This window comes from Oncorhynchus mykiss, chromosome 9, assembly GCF_013265735.2.
Source record: "Oncorhynchus mykiss isolate Arlee chromosome 9, USDA_OmykA_1.1, whole genome shotgun sequence".
NCBI classification, from domain to species: Eukaryota; Metazoa; Chordata; class Actinopteri; order Salmoniformes; family Salmonidae; genus Oncorhynchus; species Oncorhynchus mykiss.
In genome coordinates this window covers 3,985,946-4,005,939 of record NC_048573.1, presented here as the reverse complement: position 1 = coordinate 4,005,939, position 19,994 = coordinate 3,985,946, and the positions used below count along the sequence as shown (strand labels likewise).

The following is a 19,994-nucleotide window of genomic DNA, read 5'->3' as shown; positions in this document are numbered from 1 at the left end:
TTTTAGTTTGGTTGGAGTGAACGACAGCACAGTCACCATTAACCCTGAACCTGACCCTGACCCCTAGACCTCATGAGGATATCTGAGACGATTTGACAGGTGTAAGAAATGTGTGTTAGCAATTTGAGAACATTATTAATCGATCTGACGGTGGTGGTGGTGGTGATGATGATGATGATGATGATGATGATGATGGTGATTTACATCAATTGTTTTGAAAATGTAGAAAATAATGACGATAACCAAACGTGTTACAAAAAGTGAAAAAACTGTTTAAAGTTTATTTTACCAAAGATGTTATTTACTTCACACTACAGAGTTTAATAGTTGGATCCAGCTGGTGTTTTGTTTTGTATAAATGACCACTGAACAAAAGGTAACATTTCAGATGGTGCCTTTATTTAAAACAATCTCATATGCTTTAGAGAGCCTTTCCAACGTCGTCTCTTCCAAAATGTGGACATCACAACTTTCTGGAACACAGGAAGGGAAATGTAAACCAGCAAGGGGCATCGTTCTGGCAGCGAGAAGCTGGGAACGAGAGAAACATAGAGAGGTAGGTATTATCTTTGTTTTATACATTTATAGCTAAAAAAGGAACAAATTCCCTTTAAGATGTATTTTCCTAGTATCCAAATGTTTGATGTATATTGAGCTGGAGACTAGTCTGGTGACAGGATTGTACCTCCATAGTTCATCTCCATGCAATGCTTCTGGCTGTTCGTGTTGTCCTTAATAACACCATGGTTATAGTTAGAGGGTTGACCCGGGCCCCAGTTCTGGTAGTTAAACCTGGACCCGTCGCTCCACAGCCAGAGACCCTCCTACAGAGCACACAGGACGATGCATCACTAGCAGACAGTAAACACTATATATACACACTGTAGTTACTGTCTTTAAAGAGGCAAACCACTGTTTGGGTAAAAAGCTGAGGGATGGGCCTGGAGAAATGTAACCACTCATATTCCTAGACAGAGTTATGGATACCAGGACTGACCATCTATGTGATAAGCATGATGTAACCATGGCAGTGTTTGTAATATTAGACAACAAGCTTTGAAAATAACTGGTATGTGGCTTCACTAGGGTAGGGGGCACTATTTTCACCTCCGGATTAAAAGCGTGCCCAAAGTAAACTGCCTGCTACTCAGGCCCAGAAGAAGAAGGATATGCATATAATTGGTATATTTGGATGGGAAAACACTCTAAAGTTTCCAGAACTGTTAAAATAATGTCTGTGAGTATAACAGAACTGATTTGGCAGGTGAAACCCTGAGAAAAATCAGGAAGTGTTTTAAAAAAAATTTTTTTAATGTTTGTAGTTTTCTATTGAATGCCATTACAGTATACATTGACTTAGGACTCAAATTGCACTTCCTATGGCTTCCACTAGATGTCAACAGTCTTTAGAAATGGTTTCAGGCTTGTATTCTGAAAAATTAGGGAGTAAGACCACTCTGAATGAGTGGACCCTGCAGTGTCCCAGAGCTTTTTCCTGCGAGCGACTGAGAGCACGCCTTTCATGTTTTCCTTTTATATTGATGAAGCTTTTGTCCGGTTGAAATATTATTGATTATTATGACTAAAAACAACCTGAGGATTGATTATAAACATCGTTTGACATGTTTCTACGAAACTTTACTGATACTTTTTTGGACTTTTCGTGCCTGTTGTGCTTTTGAGCCTGTGGATTACTGAACAACACGCACAAACAAAACAGAGGTTTTTGGATATAAAGATATAACTTTATCGAACAAAACTAACGTTTATTGAGTAAATGGGAGTCTTGTGAGTGCAACCAAATGAAGAGGAAGATTCTCAGATAATCGCCGTAAAGCCTTTTTCCAATCTGGATTAACAAAATGTTCATCTTTAAGCCGATGTATAACACAGGTATGTTTTATGAATTTTTATTATGAGTATTTCTGTTTTTGAATTTGGCGATCTGCAATTTCACTGGATGTTGGCCAGGTGGGATGCTACCACCTGAGGTTGAACGTGAGGTTAACTTCAATAGGGTAGAGGGCAGCATTCAGAATTTGTGGGTTAATGTTCTGTAGTCAATGCATCCTATATGTTAAGCATCCCACAGACCCTAGGTTAACTTCAATAGGGTAGAGGGCAGCATTCAGAATTTGTGGGTTAAGGTTCTGTGGTCAATGCATCCTATATGTTTCCAGGAGTGCTGAACAGACGGTGCTTCTGACCTTGATGGCGTCGTTGGCTCCTATCCAGGTACGCTGGACTTTCCTGGTACTCTTCCTGATGACAGACTGAAGGAAACGATACTGGGGAAGGCTGTGCACTGATGCCAGGTTACCTCCCAAGTGCAAACATTTCCTCTGGAGAGAGACAGAGGGGAGAAAGAGAGAAAGAGAAAGAGAGAGAGAGAGAGAGAGAGAGGGGAGAGAAGAAGTGAGAGAGAGACAGAGAGAGAGAGAGAGAGTGAGGGGTCGGGAGAGAGGGGAGTTTAGTCATGATATAGTTTCTCAACCCTGTTGAACACAGATTAAACCTACAGAGTCAACTGCAACCCTGTATGACCCCCAGACAGGGATGGAAATAGCATCCCCTCTAGTCAACTATAGTGCTTTTCAGACCAGGCTTCTAGAAAATGGTTCCAACTAGCATAAGATGCAGGTAACATCATGCACACAGATAATCTCAATTATGTACAGCAGACATCCAGGTACCTCTGCCTCTGGCCATGTGGTCATGAAGGGGAAGTAGTGATAGCAGTGTGTTGCGTATCTGGGCCAGCCGTATGGGCAGACTCTGCGATGCCACTCTGTAAAGGGGAGAGAGATCATATTAAATTACATTATGAAATGGTTTGTTCCCACCAGACAATCTGATCCGTCAACAGTGCGTTCCAGCTGTGACGTTACTGAGCAACACACCGCGGCTAACCGTGTGTTGTGGAAAAATAACCGATTCACTTTGAAATGTAACTTTTCGGGCAACATGACCAAATTCACATAGAAATGTGTGTCATAGATCTGTAATTCTCATTGAAAGCCAGTCTAAGAAGTGGTAGGTCTCTTCTAAATTTCGTTTTTCTTTTACTTTCGGTTTTGTATGCCAACTTCAAACAGATTATTTTATACACTATACACTTCCTCGTTTTGTCACATAAACTGACATTTTACTGTCAGTTTACGTTCTCGATAATGTTTCACTTTTCGGAGGAATGTGTTCCTCCGACTCAGAATAATCTGTCGGAGGAGGAATGTGTTCCTCCGACTCAGAATAATCTGTCGGAGGAGGAATGTGTTCCTCCGACTCAGAATAATCTGTCGGAGGAGGGATGTGTTCCTCTGAATCAGACCGATCTTTCGGAGGAGGAATGTGTTCCTCCGACTCAGAATAATCTGTTGGAGGAGGAATGTGTTCCTCCGACTCAGAATAATCTGTCGGAGGAGGAATGTGTTCCTCCGAAGGAGAACTGTTTTCCTCTGAGTCGTACGGATCTTTCGGAGGAGGAATGATTTCCTCAGAGTCACAGTGATTATGCCGATCCCCTACAACAAAAAGAGAGACACAGAGAGAGGGAATATTGAGACACGTGCTTGTTAAAAGTCTTGGGGATTTATTTAATCAGCATTACAGATTCCATGCTAGAAATGTAAAGGTAATTTCAGATTGAGCAGTATGCATGCAGCGTTTACCGTGAATCCTGTCTCTGCTAAAGAGGAAACATTACCTTTAAATTTCAGTCGCGCTGTAAAGCTGAACGATGTGGATTGAATCCTAGATCAGATTCAGAACTATGAATCCACAACAGATCTATATAGAATTATATTTTAGCAAATCTGACGGGAGCCCCAACCAGGAGCTCGGGGTCCGGTGACTGTCGAGCCAAAACCTAGGTCACTGGGTGTTGGGTTAAGGTCGCGACAATAACATCAAATTGCATCTGATGAGTGTGAACAGGTCAACAAAACCTTCGGTCAGAATACCTCTGCTACCCCTTGCATCTCCCAGAGCAAAGACAGCGCTGAGAAGCAGAAGAGTGGTCAACATCGCCATGGGGATTGTCTCCTGGGGGGGGGACAAAGAGAAGGACAGAAATAAAGAGAGAGAGGGACAGAGAGAGAGGGGCAGAGAGAGAGAGAGAGAGACAGAGAGAGAGAGAGAGAGAGAGAGAGAGACAGATTTATGCTTATTTATTTTCCCTTGTGTTCTTCAACCATTTGTACATTGTTAAAACACTGTATATATATGTATAATATGACATTTGTAATGTCTTTATTGTTTTGAAATTTCTGTATGTGTAATGTTTACTGTTAATTTTTATTGTTTATTTCACTTTTGTATATTATCTACCTCACTTGCTTTGGCAATGTTAACACAAGGTTTCCCATGCCAATAAAGCCCCTTGAATTGAAAAAAAAAATGGAATTGAATTGAGAGAGAGAGAGAGAGACAGACAGACAGACAGACAACATCAAGACACGTTCAGTGAGAAAACTCGGTCCTGGGGACCCCAATCTGTGAGTACATATTCATGTGTACTAGGCTAATCTACTGTAATTAGTATTCCTTGAATTCCTTAGCACAGCAGTTCCTAAACTCGGTCCAAAACGTTCACCCATTTGTGTCCCTAGTACCAAGTTTCCCTATGTAGTGCATTACTTTTGACCAGAGCTACATATAACCAGGGCCCTTGTCTAAAGTAGTGCTCTACAAAGGGAAAATGGTTCTATTTGGGATGCACTCAAGTACAGTATTAGATGAACAGATGTTGAAATCTCACCTTCTGAAGTCTTCAGTTGTAGCTTCACTTCTTTAGAGATCTTCAAAGGTCTTCACTGGGTCTCTCTCCCTCTCTGTCTCAGTCTGAGTTGACTTCTAGTCTCTCTCTCTCTCTGTTCTGCCTGTGAGTTGAGTTCTAGTCTCCCTCTCTCTCTGTCTGTCCTGCCTGTGAGTTGACTTCTAGTCTCCCTCTCTCTCTGTCTGTCCTGCCTGTGAGTTGACTTCTAGTCTCTCTCTCTCTCTCTCTCTCTGTCCTGCCTGTGAGTTGAGTTCTAGTCTCTCTCTCTCTGTCTGTCCTGCCTGTGAGTTGACTTCTAGTCTCCCTCTCTCTCTCTGTCCTGCCTGTGAGTTGACTTCTAGTCCCTCTCTCTCTCTGTCTGTCCTGCCTGTGAGTTGACTTTAGTCTCTCTCTCTCTCTCTCTCTCGCTCTCTCTCTCTCTGTCTGTCCTGCCTGTGAGTTGAGTTCTTCCTCTCCCTCCTCTCCTTTTTAAGGACCCATCCAGTCAGACCCCTCCCTCTATTTTTCTATCTCTCTCTATTATCCTTTAAGTTGAAATGGAATTTAAATTTAAACTTCCTGAATTGACTTTGTACCGGGAATATTTAAAATTAATAAAGTGCATAATCATTTTAGAGATTAAAACAATATTCATCATATTTAATCGTAATACACACGATTTCCACTGTTCTGTTTGTGACATTTGGGTTGATTTCCACTCTTCTGTTTGGGACATTTGGGTTGATTTCCACTCTTCTGTTTGGGACATTTGGGTTGAAGGTCACTAGAATTGAATCAGAATGTTATGGGTTAAATTCCAATCCGTTGATAGTGATTGACGCCAGACTGGAGGAACAAGGTCTTGTAAATGGAAAATATGTCCACAACTTTCCTGATAATTTGGTCAATATATCCGAAACTCAACTGAAAAACCAACACTCTGTATTACTTAAAACCTTTGGTCTAATGCTAACAGTTCAGAAAGTTACCTTTAACTCAATTTAAATGTCATAACCCACAAATCTATTTGTGTGCCCTTCACCTGTGGCCCATCTGTCATTCAGCATGATCACCTGTATCCCATCTGTTATTCAATATGATCACCTGTATCCCATCTGTCATTCAGCATGATCACCTGTATCCCATCTGTCATTCAGCATGATCAAATGTAGCCCATCTGTCATTCATCATGATCACCTATAGCCCATCTGTTATTCAATATGATCAAATGTAGCCCATCTGTCATTCATCATGATCACCTGTATCCCATCTGTCATTCATCATGATCACCTGTTACCCATCTGTTATTCATCATCATCACCTGTTACCCATCTGTTATTCAGCATGATCACCTGTATCCAATCTGTTATTCAGCATGATCACCTGTATCCCACCTGTTATTCATCATGATCACCTGTTACCCATCTGTTATTCAGCATGATCACCTGTATCCCATCTGTTATTCAGCATGATCACCTGTATCCCACCTGTTATTCAGCATGATCACCTGTAGTCCATCTGTTATTCATCATGATCACCTGTTACCCATCTGTTATTCAGCATGATCACCTGTAGTCCATCTGTTATTCATCATGATCATGTATACAATATATCCAAGTTGATTCTATTCAAGGACACTGGGTTGTGAATAAGGGCCCAGAAGTTCTACTCTGAGACACTTTGTCAAAAAGGGCCCAGATTTTCTGTGAGTTTATTATGCAGTTCATAAGTACTGAATACAAGCAAACAGAAAACATTCCTATTACAACAGACATGTTCAATAATTTCAAGCCTGAAGAGGGGAATCAAACTGCTGGGGGATCAAGGACCTCATTGTTTTGGTTCTGTGGTCTCCATTCCCTTGGAGCACAGGACCCGACGTTCCAGCCTTGATGACGACCTGATGACAACAAAACTATCACATCAAACATTCTGAAACAATTGGGATTGTTTACTCATCGTAACCTAGATAGAGTTAAAGAGGACAAACACAACATCTTTATTAATGTGACACAATAACACTACTAATGCAACTACACATACAGCCCCATACTACTAATAAAACCACACATACAGCCCAATGCTACTAATACAACTACACATACTACTAATACAACTACACATACTACTAATACAACTACACATACAGCCCTATACTACGAATACAACTACACATACTACTAATACAACTACACATACAGCCCCATACTACTAATACAACTACACATACAGCCCTATACTACTAATACAACTACACATACTACTAATACAACTACACATACAGCCCCATACTACTAATACAACTACACATACAGCCCTATACTACTAATACAACTACATACACAACTAATACAACTACACATACAGCCCTATACTACTAATACATACAGCCCAATACTACTAATACAACTACATACACAACTAATACAACTACACATACAGCCCTATACTACTAATACAACTACATACACAACTAATACAACTACACATACAGCCCTATACTACTAATACAACTACACATACAGCCCCATACTACTAATACAACTACATATACAACTAATACAACTATACATACAGCCCCATCCTACTAATACAACTACACATACAGCCCTATACTACTAATACAACTACACACACAGCCCCACACTACTAATACAACTACACATACTACTAATACAACTACACATACAGCCCTATACTACTAATACAACTACATACACAACTAATACAACTATACATACAGCACCAATCCTACTAATACAACTACACATACAGCCCTATACTACTAATACAACTACACACACAGCCCCACACTACTAATACAACTACACATACTACTAATACAACTACACATACAGCCCCATACTACTAATACAACTACACACACAGCCCCACACTACTAATACAACTACACATACTACTAATACAACTACACATACAGCCCCATACTACTAATACAACTACACACACAGCCCTATACTACTAATACAACTACACATACAGCCCTATACTACTAATACAACTACACACGCAGCCCTATACTACTAATACAACTACACATACAGCCCTATACTACTAATACAACTACACACACAGCCCCATACTACTAATACAACTACACATACTACTAATACAACTACATATACTACTAATACAACTACACACACAGCCCCATAATACTAATACAACTACACACACAGCCCCATACTACATATACAACTACAAACACAACCCTATACTACTAATACAACTACATATACTACTAATACAACTACACACACAGCCCCATACTACTAATACAACTACATATACTACTAATACAACTACACATACAGCCCCATACTACTAATACAACTACACACACAGCCCCATACTACTAATACAACTACACATACAGCCCCATACAACTAATTCAACTACACACACAGCCCCATACTACTAATACAACTACACATACAGCCCTATACTACTAATACAACTACACATACAGCCCCATACTACATATACAACTACACACACAACCCTATACTACTAATACAACTACATATACTACTAATACAACTACACATACAGCCCCATACTACTAATACAACTACACATACAGCCCCATACAACTAATTAAACTACACATACAGACCCACACTACTAATACAACTACACATACAGCCCCATACTACTAATACAACTACAAATACTACTAATACAACTACACATACAGCCCCATACTACTAATACAACTACACACAGCCCTATATTACAAATACAACTACACACACAGCCCTATAATACTAATAGACAACATACACAAGCAAATACTACTGATACAACTACAAACATAGCCATATACAACTAAACCAACTACATTCACAACCAAATACTATTGGAACAACTACAAACACAGCCCCATGCTACGAAGACAACTACACATACAGCCCTACAACTAATTCAACTACACATAAAGCCCTAAGCTACTAATACAACTGCACACACAACCCTATACTACGAATACAACTACTCAAACAGCCCTACTACAAATACAACTACACATACAGCTTTAATCTACTAATACAACTACACACACAGTCCTACACTACTAGCACAAGTACACATAATGCCCCATTCTACTAACACAACTACACAGGAAGCACTGTACTATTAATACAACTACACATACAGCCCTATAAAACTAATACAAAAACAAACACAACTACACATACAGCCCTAAACTACTAATATAACAACACACACAGCCCCATACTACTAATACAACTACACACACAGCCCCATACAACTAATACAACTACACACACAGCCCTATACTACTAATACAACTACACATACAGCCCAACAACTAATCCATCTACACACACAGTCCTAGACTACTAATATCACTACACAAACATCCCTATACAACTAATACAACTACACACACAGTCCTAGACTACCAATATCACTACACAAACACCCCTATACAACTAATACAACTACACATACAGTCCTAGACTAATAGTACACATACACATATCGCCCTATTCTACTAACACAACTACACTAAAAGCACTATACTATCAATACAACTACACACACAGCCCCATACTATTAACACAACTACACATACAGCCATATACTACCAATACAACTACACACACATCCCTACTACAAATGCAACTACAAACACAGCCAATTAATAATAACACAACTACACACACAGCCCTATACTACCAATACAACTACACATACAGCCCTACTACTAATACAACTACACATACAGCCCCATACTAATAACACAACTACACACACAGCCCCATACTAATAACACAACTACACATGCAGCCATACTACTAATACAACTACACACACAGCCCCATACTACTACTACAACTACACATACAGCCCCATACTACTAATACAACTACACACACAGACCCATACTACCAATACAACTACACCTACAGCCCTATACTACTAATACAACTACACACACAGCCCCATACTAATAACACAACTACACATACAGCCCTATACTAATAATACAACTACATACACAGCCAAATACTACCAATACAACTACACACACATCCCTACTACAAATGCAACTACAAACACAGCCAATTACTAATAACACAACTACACACACAGACCCATAGTACCAATACAACTACACCTACAGCCCTATACTACTAATACAACTACACACACAGCCCCATACTACTAATACAACTACACATACAGCCCCATACTACTAATACAACTACACACACAGACCCATACTACCAATACAACTACACCTACAGCCCTATACTACTAATACAACTACACACACAGCCCCACACTAATAACACAACTACACATTCAGCCCTATACTAATAATACAACTACATACACAGCCATATACTACCAATACAACTACACACACATCCCTATTACAAATGCAACTACAAACACAGCCAATTACTAATAATACAAATTCTCACACAGCCCTATACTACCAATACAACTACACATACAGCCCTACTACTAATACAACTACACATACAGCCCCATACTAATAACACAACTACACACACAGCCCCATACTAATAACACAACTACACATGCAGCCATACTACTAATACAACTACACACACAGCCCCATACTACTAATACAACTACACATACAGCCCCATACTACTAATACAACTACACACACAGACCCATACTACCAATACAACTACACACACAGCCCCATACTACTAATACAACTACACATACAGCCCTAATACTACTAACACAACTACACATACTACTAATACAACTACACATACAGCCCTATACTACTAATACAACTACACATACTACTAATACAACTACACATACAGCCCCATGCTACTAATACAACTACACATACAGCCCTATACTACTAATTCAACTACACACACAGCCCTATACTACCAATACAACTACACATACAGCCCCACTACTAATACAACTACACATACAGCCCCATACTACTAATACAACTACACACACAGCCCTATACTACTAATACAACTACACATACAGCCCTAAATTACTAATACAACTACACACACAGCCCCATACTACTAATACAACTACACACACAAATCAAATCAAATCAAAATCAAATGTATTTATATAGCCCTTCGTACATCAGCTGATATCTCAAAGTGCTCTACAGAAACCCAGCCTAAAACCCCAAACAGCAAACAATGCAGGTGTAGAAGCACGGTGGCTAGGAAAAACTCCCTAGAAAGGCCAAAACCTAGGAAGAAACCTAGAGAGGAACCAGGCTATGTGGGGTGGCCAGTTCTCTTCTGGCTGTGCCGTGTGGAGATTATAACAGAACATGGCCAAGATGTTCAAATGTTCATAAATGACCAGCATGGTCGAATAATAATAAGGCAGAATAGTTGAAACTGGAGCAGCAGCACAGTCAGGTGGACTGGGGACAGCAAGGAGTCATCATGTCAGGTATTCCTGGGGCATGGTCCTAAGGCTCAGGTCCTCCGAGAGAGAGAAAGAGAGAAGGAGAGAATTAGAGAACGCACACTTAGATTCACACAGGACACCGAATAGGACAGGAGAAGTACTCCAGATATAACAAACCTACCCTAGCCCCCCGACACATAAACTACTGCAGCATAAATACTGGAGGCTGAGACAGGAGGGGTCAGGAGACACTGTGGCCCACTCCGAGGACACCCCCGGACAGGGCCAAACAGGAAGGATATAACCCCACCCACTTTGCCAAAGCACAGCCCCCACACCACTATAGGGATATCTTCAACCACCAACTTACCATCCTGAGACAAGGCTGAGAGTCACTCAACCCACTCAGGTGACGCACCCCCTCCAGGGACGGCATGAGAGAGCCCCAGTAAAGCCAGAGACTCAGCCCTATAGTACTAATACAACTACACATACAGCCCTAAATTACTAATACAACTACACACACAGCCCCATACTGCTAATACAACTACACACACAGCCCCATACTACTAATACAACTACACACACAGCCCCATACTGCTAATACAACTACACACACAGCCCCATACTACTAATACAACTACACACACAGCCCCATACTACTAATACAACTACACACACAGCCCTATACTACTAATACAACTACATATACTACTAATACAACTACACACACAGCCCCATACTACTAATACAACTACATATACTACTAATACAACTACACACACAGCCCTATACTACTAATACAACTACACATACAGCCCTAAATTACTAATACAACTACACACACAGCCCCATACTGCTAATACAACTACACACACAGCCCCATACTACTAATACAACTACACACACAGCCCTATACTACTAATACAACTACACATACAGCCCTAAATTAATAATACAACTACACACACAGCCCCATACTGCTAATACAACTACACACACAGCCCTATACTACTAATACAACTACACATAGAGCCCCATACTACTAATACAACTACACACACAGCCCCATACTACTAATACAACTACACACACAGCCCCATACTACTAATACAACTACACACACAGCCCCATAGAACTAATTCAACTACACACACAGCCCTATACTACTAATACAACTACACACACAGCCCCATACTACTAATACAACTACACACACAGCCCCATACTACTAATACAACTACACACACAGCCCTATACTACTAATACAACGACACACACAGCCCTATACAACTAATACAACTACACACACAGCCCTATTTCTAATACAACAACACACACAGCCCTATACTAATAACACAACTACACACACAGCCCCATACTACTAATACAACTACACATACAGCCCTATACTACTAATACAACTACACATACAGCCCCATACTACTAATACAACTACACATACAGCCCTATACTACTAATACAACTACATACACTACTAATACAACTACACATACTACTAATACAACTAAAAATATAGCCCTATACTACTAATACAACGACACACACAGCCCCATACTACTAATACAACTACACATACAGCCCTATACTACTAAGACAACTACACATACAGCCCTATACTACTAATACAACTACACATACTACTAATACAACTACACATACAGCCCTATACTACTAATACAACTACACATACAGCCCTAAATTACTAATACAACTACACACACAGCCCCATACTGCTAATACAACTACACACACAGCCACATACTACTAATACAACTACACACACAGCCCCATACTACTAATACAACTACACACACAGCCCTATACTACTAATACAACTACATATACTACTAATACAACTACACATACAGCCCTATACTACTAATACAGCGACACACACAGCCCCATACTACTAATACAACTACACATACAGCCCTATACTACTAATACAACTACACATACAGCCCTATACTACTAATACAACTACACATACTACTAATACAACTACACATACAGCCCTATACTACTAAGACAACTACACATACAGCCCTATACTACTAATACAACTACACATACTACTAATACAACTACACATACAGCCCTATACTACTAATACAACTACACATACAGCCCTAAATTACTAATACAACTACACACACAGCCCCATACTGCTAATACCACTACACACACAGCCCCATACTACTAATACAACTACACACACAGCCCCATACTACTAATACAACTACATATACTACTAATACAACTACACACACAGCCCTAAATTACTAATACAACTACACACACAGCCCCATACTACAAATACAACTACACACACAGCCCTATACTACTAATACAACGACACACACAGCCCCATACTACTAATACAACTACACATACAGCCCTATACTACTAATACAACTACACACACAGCCCTATACTACCAATACAACTACACATACTACTAATACAACTACACATACAGCCCTATACTACCAATACAACTACACACACAGCCCTATACTACCAATACAACTACACATACAGCCCCATACTACTAATACAACGACACACACAGCCCTACTACTAATACAACTACACACACAGCCCTATTTCTAATACAACTACACATACAGCCTTATAATAATAACACAACTACTCAAACAGTCCTACTACTAATATCAAATCAAAAATCAAATGTATTTATATAGCCCTTCGTACATCATTTGATATTTCAAAGTGCTGTACAGAAACCCAGCCTAAAACCCCAAACAATGCAGGTGTAGAAGCACAGTGGCTAGGAAAACCTCCCTAGAAAGGCCAAAACCTAGGAAGAAACCTAGAGAGGAACCAGGCTATGAGGGGTGGTCAGTCCTCTTCTGGCTGTGCCGGGTGGAGATTATAACAGAACATGGCCAAGATGTTCAAATGTTCATAAATGACCAGCATGGTCAAATAATAATTATCACAGTAGTTGTCGAGGGTGCAGCAAGTCAGCACCTCAGGAGTTAATGTCAGTTGGCTTTTCATAGCCGATCATTCAGAGTATCTCTACCGCTCCTGCTGTCTCTAGAGAGTTGAAAACAGCAGGTCTGGGACAGGTAGCACGTCCGGTGAACAGGTCAGGGTTCCATAGCCGCAGGCAGAACAGTTTAAACTGGAGCAGCAGCACGACCAGGTGGACTGGGGACAGCAAGGAGTCATCATGCTAGGTAGTCCTGAGGCATGGTCCTAGGGCTCAGGTCCTCCGAGAGAGAGAAAGAAAGAGAGAAAGAGATAATTAGAGAGAGCATACTTAAATTAACGCAGGACACCGGATAAGACAGGAGAAGTACTCCAGATATAACAAACTGACCCTAGCCCCCCGACACATAAACTACTGCAGCATAAATACTGGAGGCTGAGACAGGAGGGGTCAGGAGACACTGTGGCCCCATCCGATGATACCCCCGGACAGGGCCGAACAGGAAGGTTATAACCCCACCCACTTTGCCAAAGCACAGCCCCCACAACACTAGAGGGACATCTTCAACCACCAACTTACCATCCTGAAATAATGCCGAGTTTCGCCCACAAAGAGGGGGGGGGCACCAACCCAGTAATACAACTACGCACACAGCCCTACTACTAATACAACTACACATTCAGACCTACTACAAATATAACTACATATAAAGCTATATACTAATAACACAACTACACATACTACTGTTGCTACTAATTGTACATTAACAACATAGTAATACAGTTTTATCAACTAATCAACTACTCAACTAATCAACTACTCAACTAATCAACACTTCCTTTCAAAAACAATTGTCTTCTTGATCCCGTTAGCGGGATCATTTCCGTCAACATCCGCTGAATTGCAGCGGTCCAAATTTAAATTAAATTACTAAAAATATTTCATTTTCATGAAATCACAAGTGCAATATCGCAAAACACAGCTTAGCTTGTTGTTAATCTGACGTGTCAGATTTCAATAAAGCTTTTCGGCGAAAGCATTCCAAGCGTTTATGTAAGGACATCTCTCTCAGTAGACAAAATATTACAAACAGCTAGCAGCCAAGTAGATTGGTCACGAAAGTCAGAAAATCAATAAAATGAATCGCTTACCTTTGATGATCTTCGGATGTTTGCACTCACGAGACTCCCAGTTACACAATAAATGTTCCTTTTGTTACATAAAGATTATTTTTAAATCCAAAAAAAATCAATTTGGTTGGCGCGTTATGTTCAGAAATCCACAGGCTCGAGCAGGTCATGACAGGCAGACGGAAATTCCAAATAGTATCCGTAAAGTTCGTAGAAACATGTCAAACGTTTTTATAATCAATCCTCAGGTTGTTTTTACAATAAACAATTGATAATATTTCAACCGGACTGTAGCTTTTTCAATAGGAGAGAAAAGGTACGAGATACAATCTGCTCGCGCATGCAAAACTCTGAGGGCACCCAGCCATCCACTGAGGCGATGTGATCTTTCTCGCTCATTTTTCAGAATAAAAGCCTGAAACTATGTCTAAAGACTGTTCAGACCATGTGGAAGCCATAGGGAAAGGAATATGGTTGATATCCCTTTAAATGGAGGGAAGGCATGCAATGGAACAGGGAGCTTTCAAAATAGAAGGCACTTCCTCTTTGGATTTTTCTCAGGTTTTCACCTGCAATATCAGTTCTGTTATACTTACAGACAATATTTTGACCGTTTTGGAAACTGTAGAGTGTTTTCTATCCCAATCTGACATTATATGCATATTCTAGTTTCTGGGCCTGAGAAATAGGCAGTTTCATTTGGGTTCATCCAAACATCAAAATACTGCCCCCTACACTCAACAGGTTAAAATAACATCAAATTGATCAGAAATACAGTGTAGACATTGTTAGTGTTGTAAATGACTATTGTAGCTGGAAACAGCTGATTTTTTTATGGAATATCTACATAGGAGTAGAGAGGCCCATTATCAGCAACCATCACTCCTGTGTTCCAATGGCACGTTGTGTTAGCTAATCCAAGTTTATCATTTTGAAAGGCTAATTGATCAATTGAAAACCCTTTTGCAATTATGTTAGCACACCTGGCCTTCTTTAGACTAGTTGAGTATCTGGAGCATCAGCATTTGTGAGTTCAATTATAGGCTCAAAATAACCAGAAACAAAGACCTTTCTTCTGAAACTCGTCGGTCTATTCTTGTTCTGAGAAATGAAGGCTATTCCATGTGAGAAATTGACAAGAAACTTAAGATCTCGTACAATGCTGTGTACTACTCCCATCACAGAACAGCGCAAATTGGCTCTAACCAGAATAGAAAGAGGAGTGGGAGGCCCCGGTGCACAACTGATCAAGAAGACAAGTAACATTAGAGTGTCTAGTTTGAGAAACAGACACCTCACAAGTCCTCAACCAGCTTCATTAAATAGTACCTGCAAAAACACCAGTCTCAAAGTCAACAGTGAAGAGGCGACCCCGAGATGCTGGCAGTCATTTACAACATTAATCTACACTGTATTTCTGATCAGTGTGATGTTTTTTATTGCAATTCTATCAACTGTATTTCTACAATTAAATTCCAGGAGGAGAAAGGAAAACCAGTGTGCTAATCTACTACAGACTCTCTGAGTTGGCTGTAATATAATAATAGCTGTAGACGAGGCTCCAGCTGAAATATCAACTTCTCTTCATTCATTCTAATACATACTATTTTACTGGTGTTGCTTACCTCTCCACGCTACTCCTCTCCTCCTTTCTGTCAACTATAGCAGACCACTATTCTGTCATTGAATACCAGCAACAGTAGTGTGTGTGTGTGTGTGTGTGTGTGTGTGTTTGTGTGAGTGTTTTTAGGACTGATGAATGACCACCAGGTGGCAGTATTTGCTCATAGAACCACTAATGTTCAGTACATTAAACCATTAACCCTGACCCTATTCTAAATCTAACTTACATCCTATAGGATATCTGACACGATTTTACAGGTGTACAAAATGTGTGTAAGAAATTTGAAAAACGTCATGAATCAATATTCTTTCAGCCCCTCATTGACCTTTAAACATGAAGAAGGTAGTGATGATGATGATGATGATGATGATGATGATGATGATGATGATGATGATGATTAACATCAATTGGTCATCTCTGATTTGACTTTGAAAATGTAGAAAATAATGACGATAACCAAACGTGTTAAAAAGTGAGAAGCTGTTTAAAGTTTATTTTACCAAAGATGTTATTTAATTCACACTACAGAGTTTAATAGTTGGATCCAGCTGGTGTTTTGTTTTTTATAAGTGACCACTGAACAAAAGGTAACATTGCAGATGGTGCCTTTATTTAAAACAATCTCATCTTTAGAGAGCTTCTCCAACGTCGTCTCTCCCAAAATGTGGACATCACAACTTTCTGCAACACAGGAAGGGAAATGTAAACCAGCAAGGGGCATCGTTCTGGCAGCGAGAAGCTGGGAACGAGAGAAACACAGAGAGGTAGGTGTTATTTTAGTTTTATAAATATGTAGCTAAGGAACAAATTCCCTTTAAGATGTATTTTACTAATATCCAAATGTTTGATGTATATTGAGCAGGAGACTAGTCTGGTGACAGGATTGTACCTCCATAGTTCATCTCCATGCAATGCTCCCGGCCGTTCGTGTTATCCTTAATAACACCATGGTTATAGTTAGAGGGTTGACCCGGGCCCCAGTTCTGGTAGTTAAACCTGGACCCGTCGCTCCACAGCCAGAGACCCTCCTACAGAGCACACAGGACGATGCATCACTAGCAGACAGTAAACACTATATATACACACTGTAGTTACTGTCTTTAAAGAGGCAATCTGGGAATTGGGTAAAAAGCTGAGGGATGGGTCAGGAGAAATGTAACCACTCAGATTCCTAGACAGAGTTATGGATACCAGGACTGACCATCTATGAGATAAGCATGATGTAACCATGGCTTGAAACTAGACAGTGTTTGTAATATTAGGTAACAAGCTTTGAAAACAAACGGATCTGTGGGTTAAACCAGGCCTTTATAGGTTCTATTCATAAAGAATCAATGCATCCTATATGTTAAGCATCCCACAGACCCTAGGTTAACTTCAATAGGGTAGAGGGCAGCATTCAGAATTTGTGGGTTAAGGTTCTGTAGTCAATGCATCCTATATGTTTTCAGGAGTGTTGAACAGACGGTGCTTCTGACCTTGATGGCGTCGTTGGCTCCTATCCAGGTACGCTGGACTTTCCTGGTACTCTTCCTGATGACAGACTGAAGGAAACGATACTGGGGAAGGCTGTGCACTGACGCCAGGTTACCTCCCAAGTGCAAACATTTCCTCTGGAGAGAGACAGAGGGGAGAAAGAGAGAAAGAGAGAGAGAGAGAGAGAGAGAGAGAGAGAGAGAGAGAGAGAGAGGGGGGAGAGAAGAAGTGAGAGAGAGACAGAGAGAGAGAGAGACAGAGAGAGAGAGAGAGTGAGGGGTCGGCAGAGAGGGGAGTTTAGTCATGATATAGTTTCTCAACCCTGTTGAACACAGACTAAACCTACAGAGTCAACTGCAACCCTGTATGACCCCCAGACAGGGATGGAAATAGCATCCCCTCTAGCCAACTATAGTGCTTTTCAGACCAGGCTTCTAGAAAATGGTTCCAACTAGCATAATATGCAGGTCAATTATTGTTTTTCCATTATCCCATGGCACATTTTGGATCCTGGCTAGTAGAAATTGCTGTCTACTAACCCGGCTGGCCAGTGTCCAAAATCCTTCAATTCCATCACTGCTACCAGATTCTAACCTGCTGATCTCTCATTAAACCACCAATACTTAACATCATGCACACAGATCATCTCAATTATGTACAGCAGACATCCAGGTACCTCTGCCTCTGGCCATGTGGTCATGAAGGGGACGTAGTGATAGCAGTGTGTCTTATATCTGTGCCAGCCGTTTGGGCAGACTCTGTGATGCCACTCTGTAAGGGGGAGAGAGATCATAGAGAGATCATATTAAATTACATTATGAAATGGTTTGTTCCCACCAGACAATCTGATCCGTCAACAGTGCGTTCCAGCTGTGACGTTGCTGAGCAACACACCGCGGCTAACCGTGTGTTGTGGAAAAATAACCGATTCACTTTGAAATGTACCTTTTCGGGCAACATGACCAAATTCACATAGAAATGTGTGTCATAGATCTGTAATTCTCATTGAAAGCCAGTCTAAGAAGCGGTAGATCTATGTGCGCTATCCGTTATAACATTTTGTGTTTGTGTCTTTTACTTTTGGTTTTGTACACTTCAAACAGCTAAACAATATTTTATATATAATATTTTAATATTTGTGGTTATTGAAAATATATTTCATAGCAGTTTAGATTAGTACAATGATTCTCTACACGCTTGTTTTCTAACATAAACTGTCATTTCACCGCAGTTTGCAGATCAGGTTGTTTATACATAATATGTTTCTCACCTTTCCGGGGAGGAATGTTTTCTTCTGAATCAGACCGATCTTTCGGAGGATGAATGTGTTCCTTTGAATCAGACCGATCTTTCGGAGGATGAATGTGTTCCTTTGAATCAGACCGATCTTTCGGAGGATGAAAGTGTTCCTTTGAATCAGACCAATCTTTCGGAGGAGGAATGTGTTCCTCCGAAGGAGAACTGTTTTCCTCTGAGTCGTACGGATCTTTCGGAGGAGGAATGATTTCCTCCGAGTCACAGTGATTATGCCGATCCCCTACAACAAAAAGAGAGACACAGAGAGAGGGAATATTGAGACACGTGCTTGTTAAAAGTCTT

General features: G+C 40.4%; 1 protein-coding gene and 1 long non-coding RNA gene across 4 annotated transcripts in view; both read right to left on the bottom strand.

Annotated features, from left to right (window-relative positions):
* Window positions 1–343: 343 nt before the first annotated feature.
* LOC110513992 (galactose-specific lectin nattectin-like) overlaps window positions 344–19,994 on the bottom strand; it is a 60,331-nt gene continuing 40,680 nt past the window's right edge. For 2 of the 3 annotated variants that reach the window (XM_036987113.1, XM_021593171.2), the window contains exons 3-7: window positions 19,666–19,932; window positions 19,072–19,166; window positions 18,398–18,532; window positions 17,809–17,947; window positions 17,385–17,658 (exon numbers count right to left, since the gene is read on the bottom strand). In XM_036987113.1, coding sequence (XP_036843008.1) covers window positions 17,591–17,658; window positions 17,809–17,947; window positions 18,398–18,532; window positions 19,072–19,166; window positions 19,666–19,932 — 704 coding nt within the window. In that variant the 3' untranslated portion in view covers window positions 17,385–17,590. Of the gene's footprint in view, window positions 532–685; window positions 825–2,207; window positions 2,343–17,384; window positions 17,659–17,808; window positions 17,948–18,397; window positions 18,533–19,071; window positions 19,167–19,665; window positions 19,933–19,994 lie in introns of those variants that run through there. The other variant, XM_036987114.1, reaches the window with a different exon arrangement.
* LOC118965971 lies at window positions 3,353–4,855 on the bottom strand. The gene is made up of 3 exons (XR_005053143.1): window positions 4,757–4,855; window positions 3,960–4,041; window positions 3,353–3,521 (listed from the first exon to the last, which is right to left on the bottom strand). It is a non-coding gene; the product is annotated as an uncharacterized LOC118965971 (long non-coding RNA).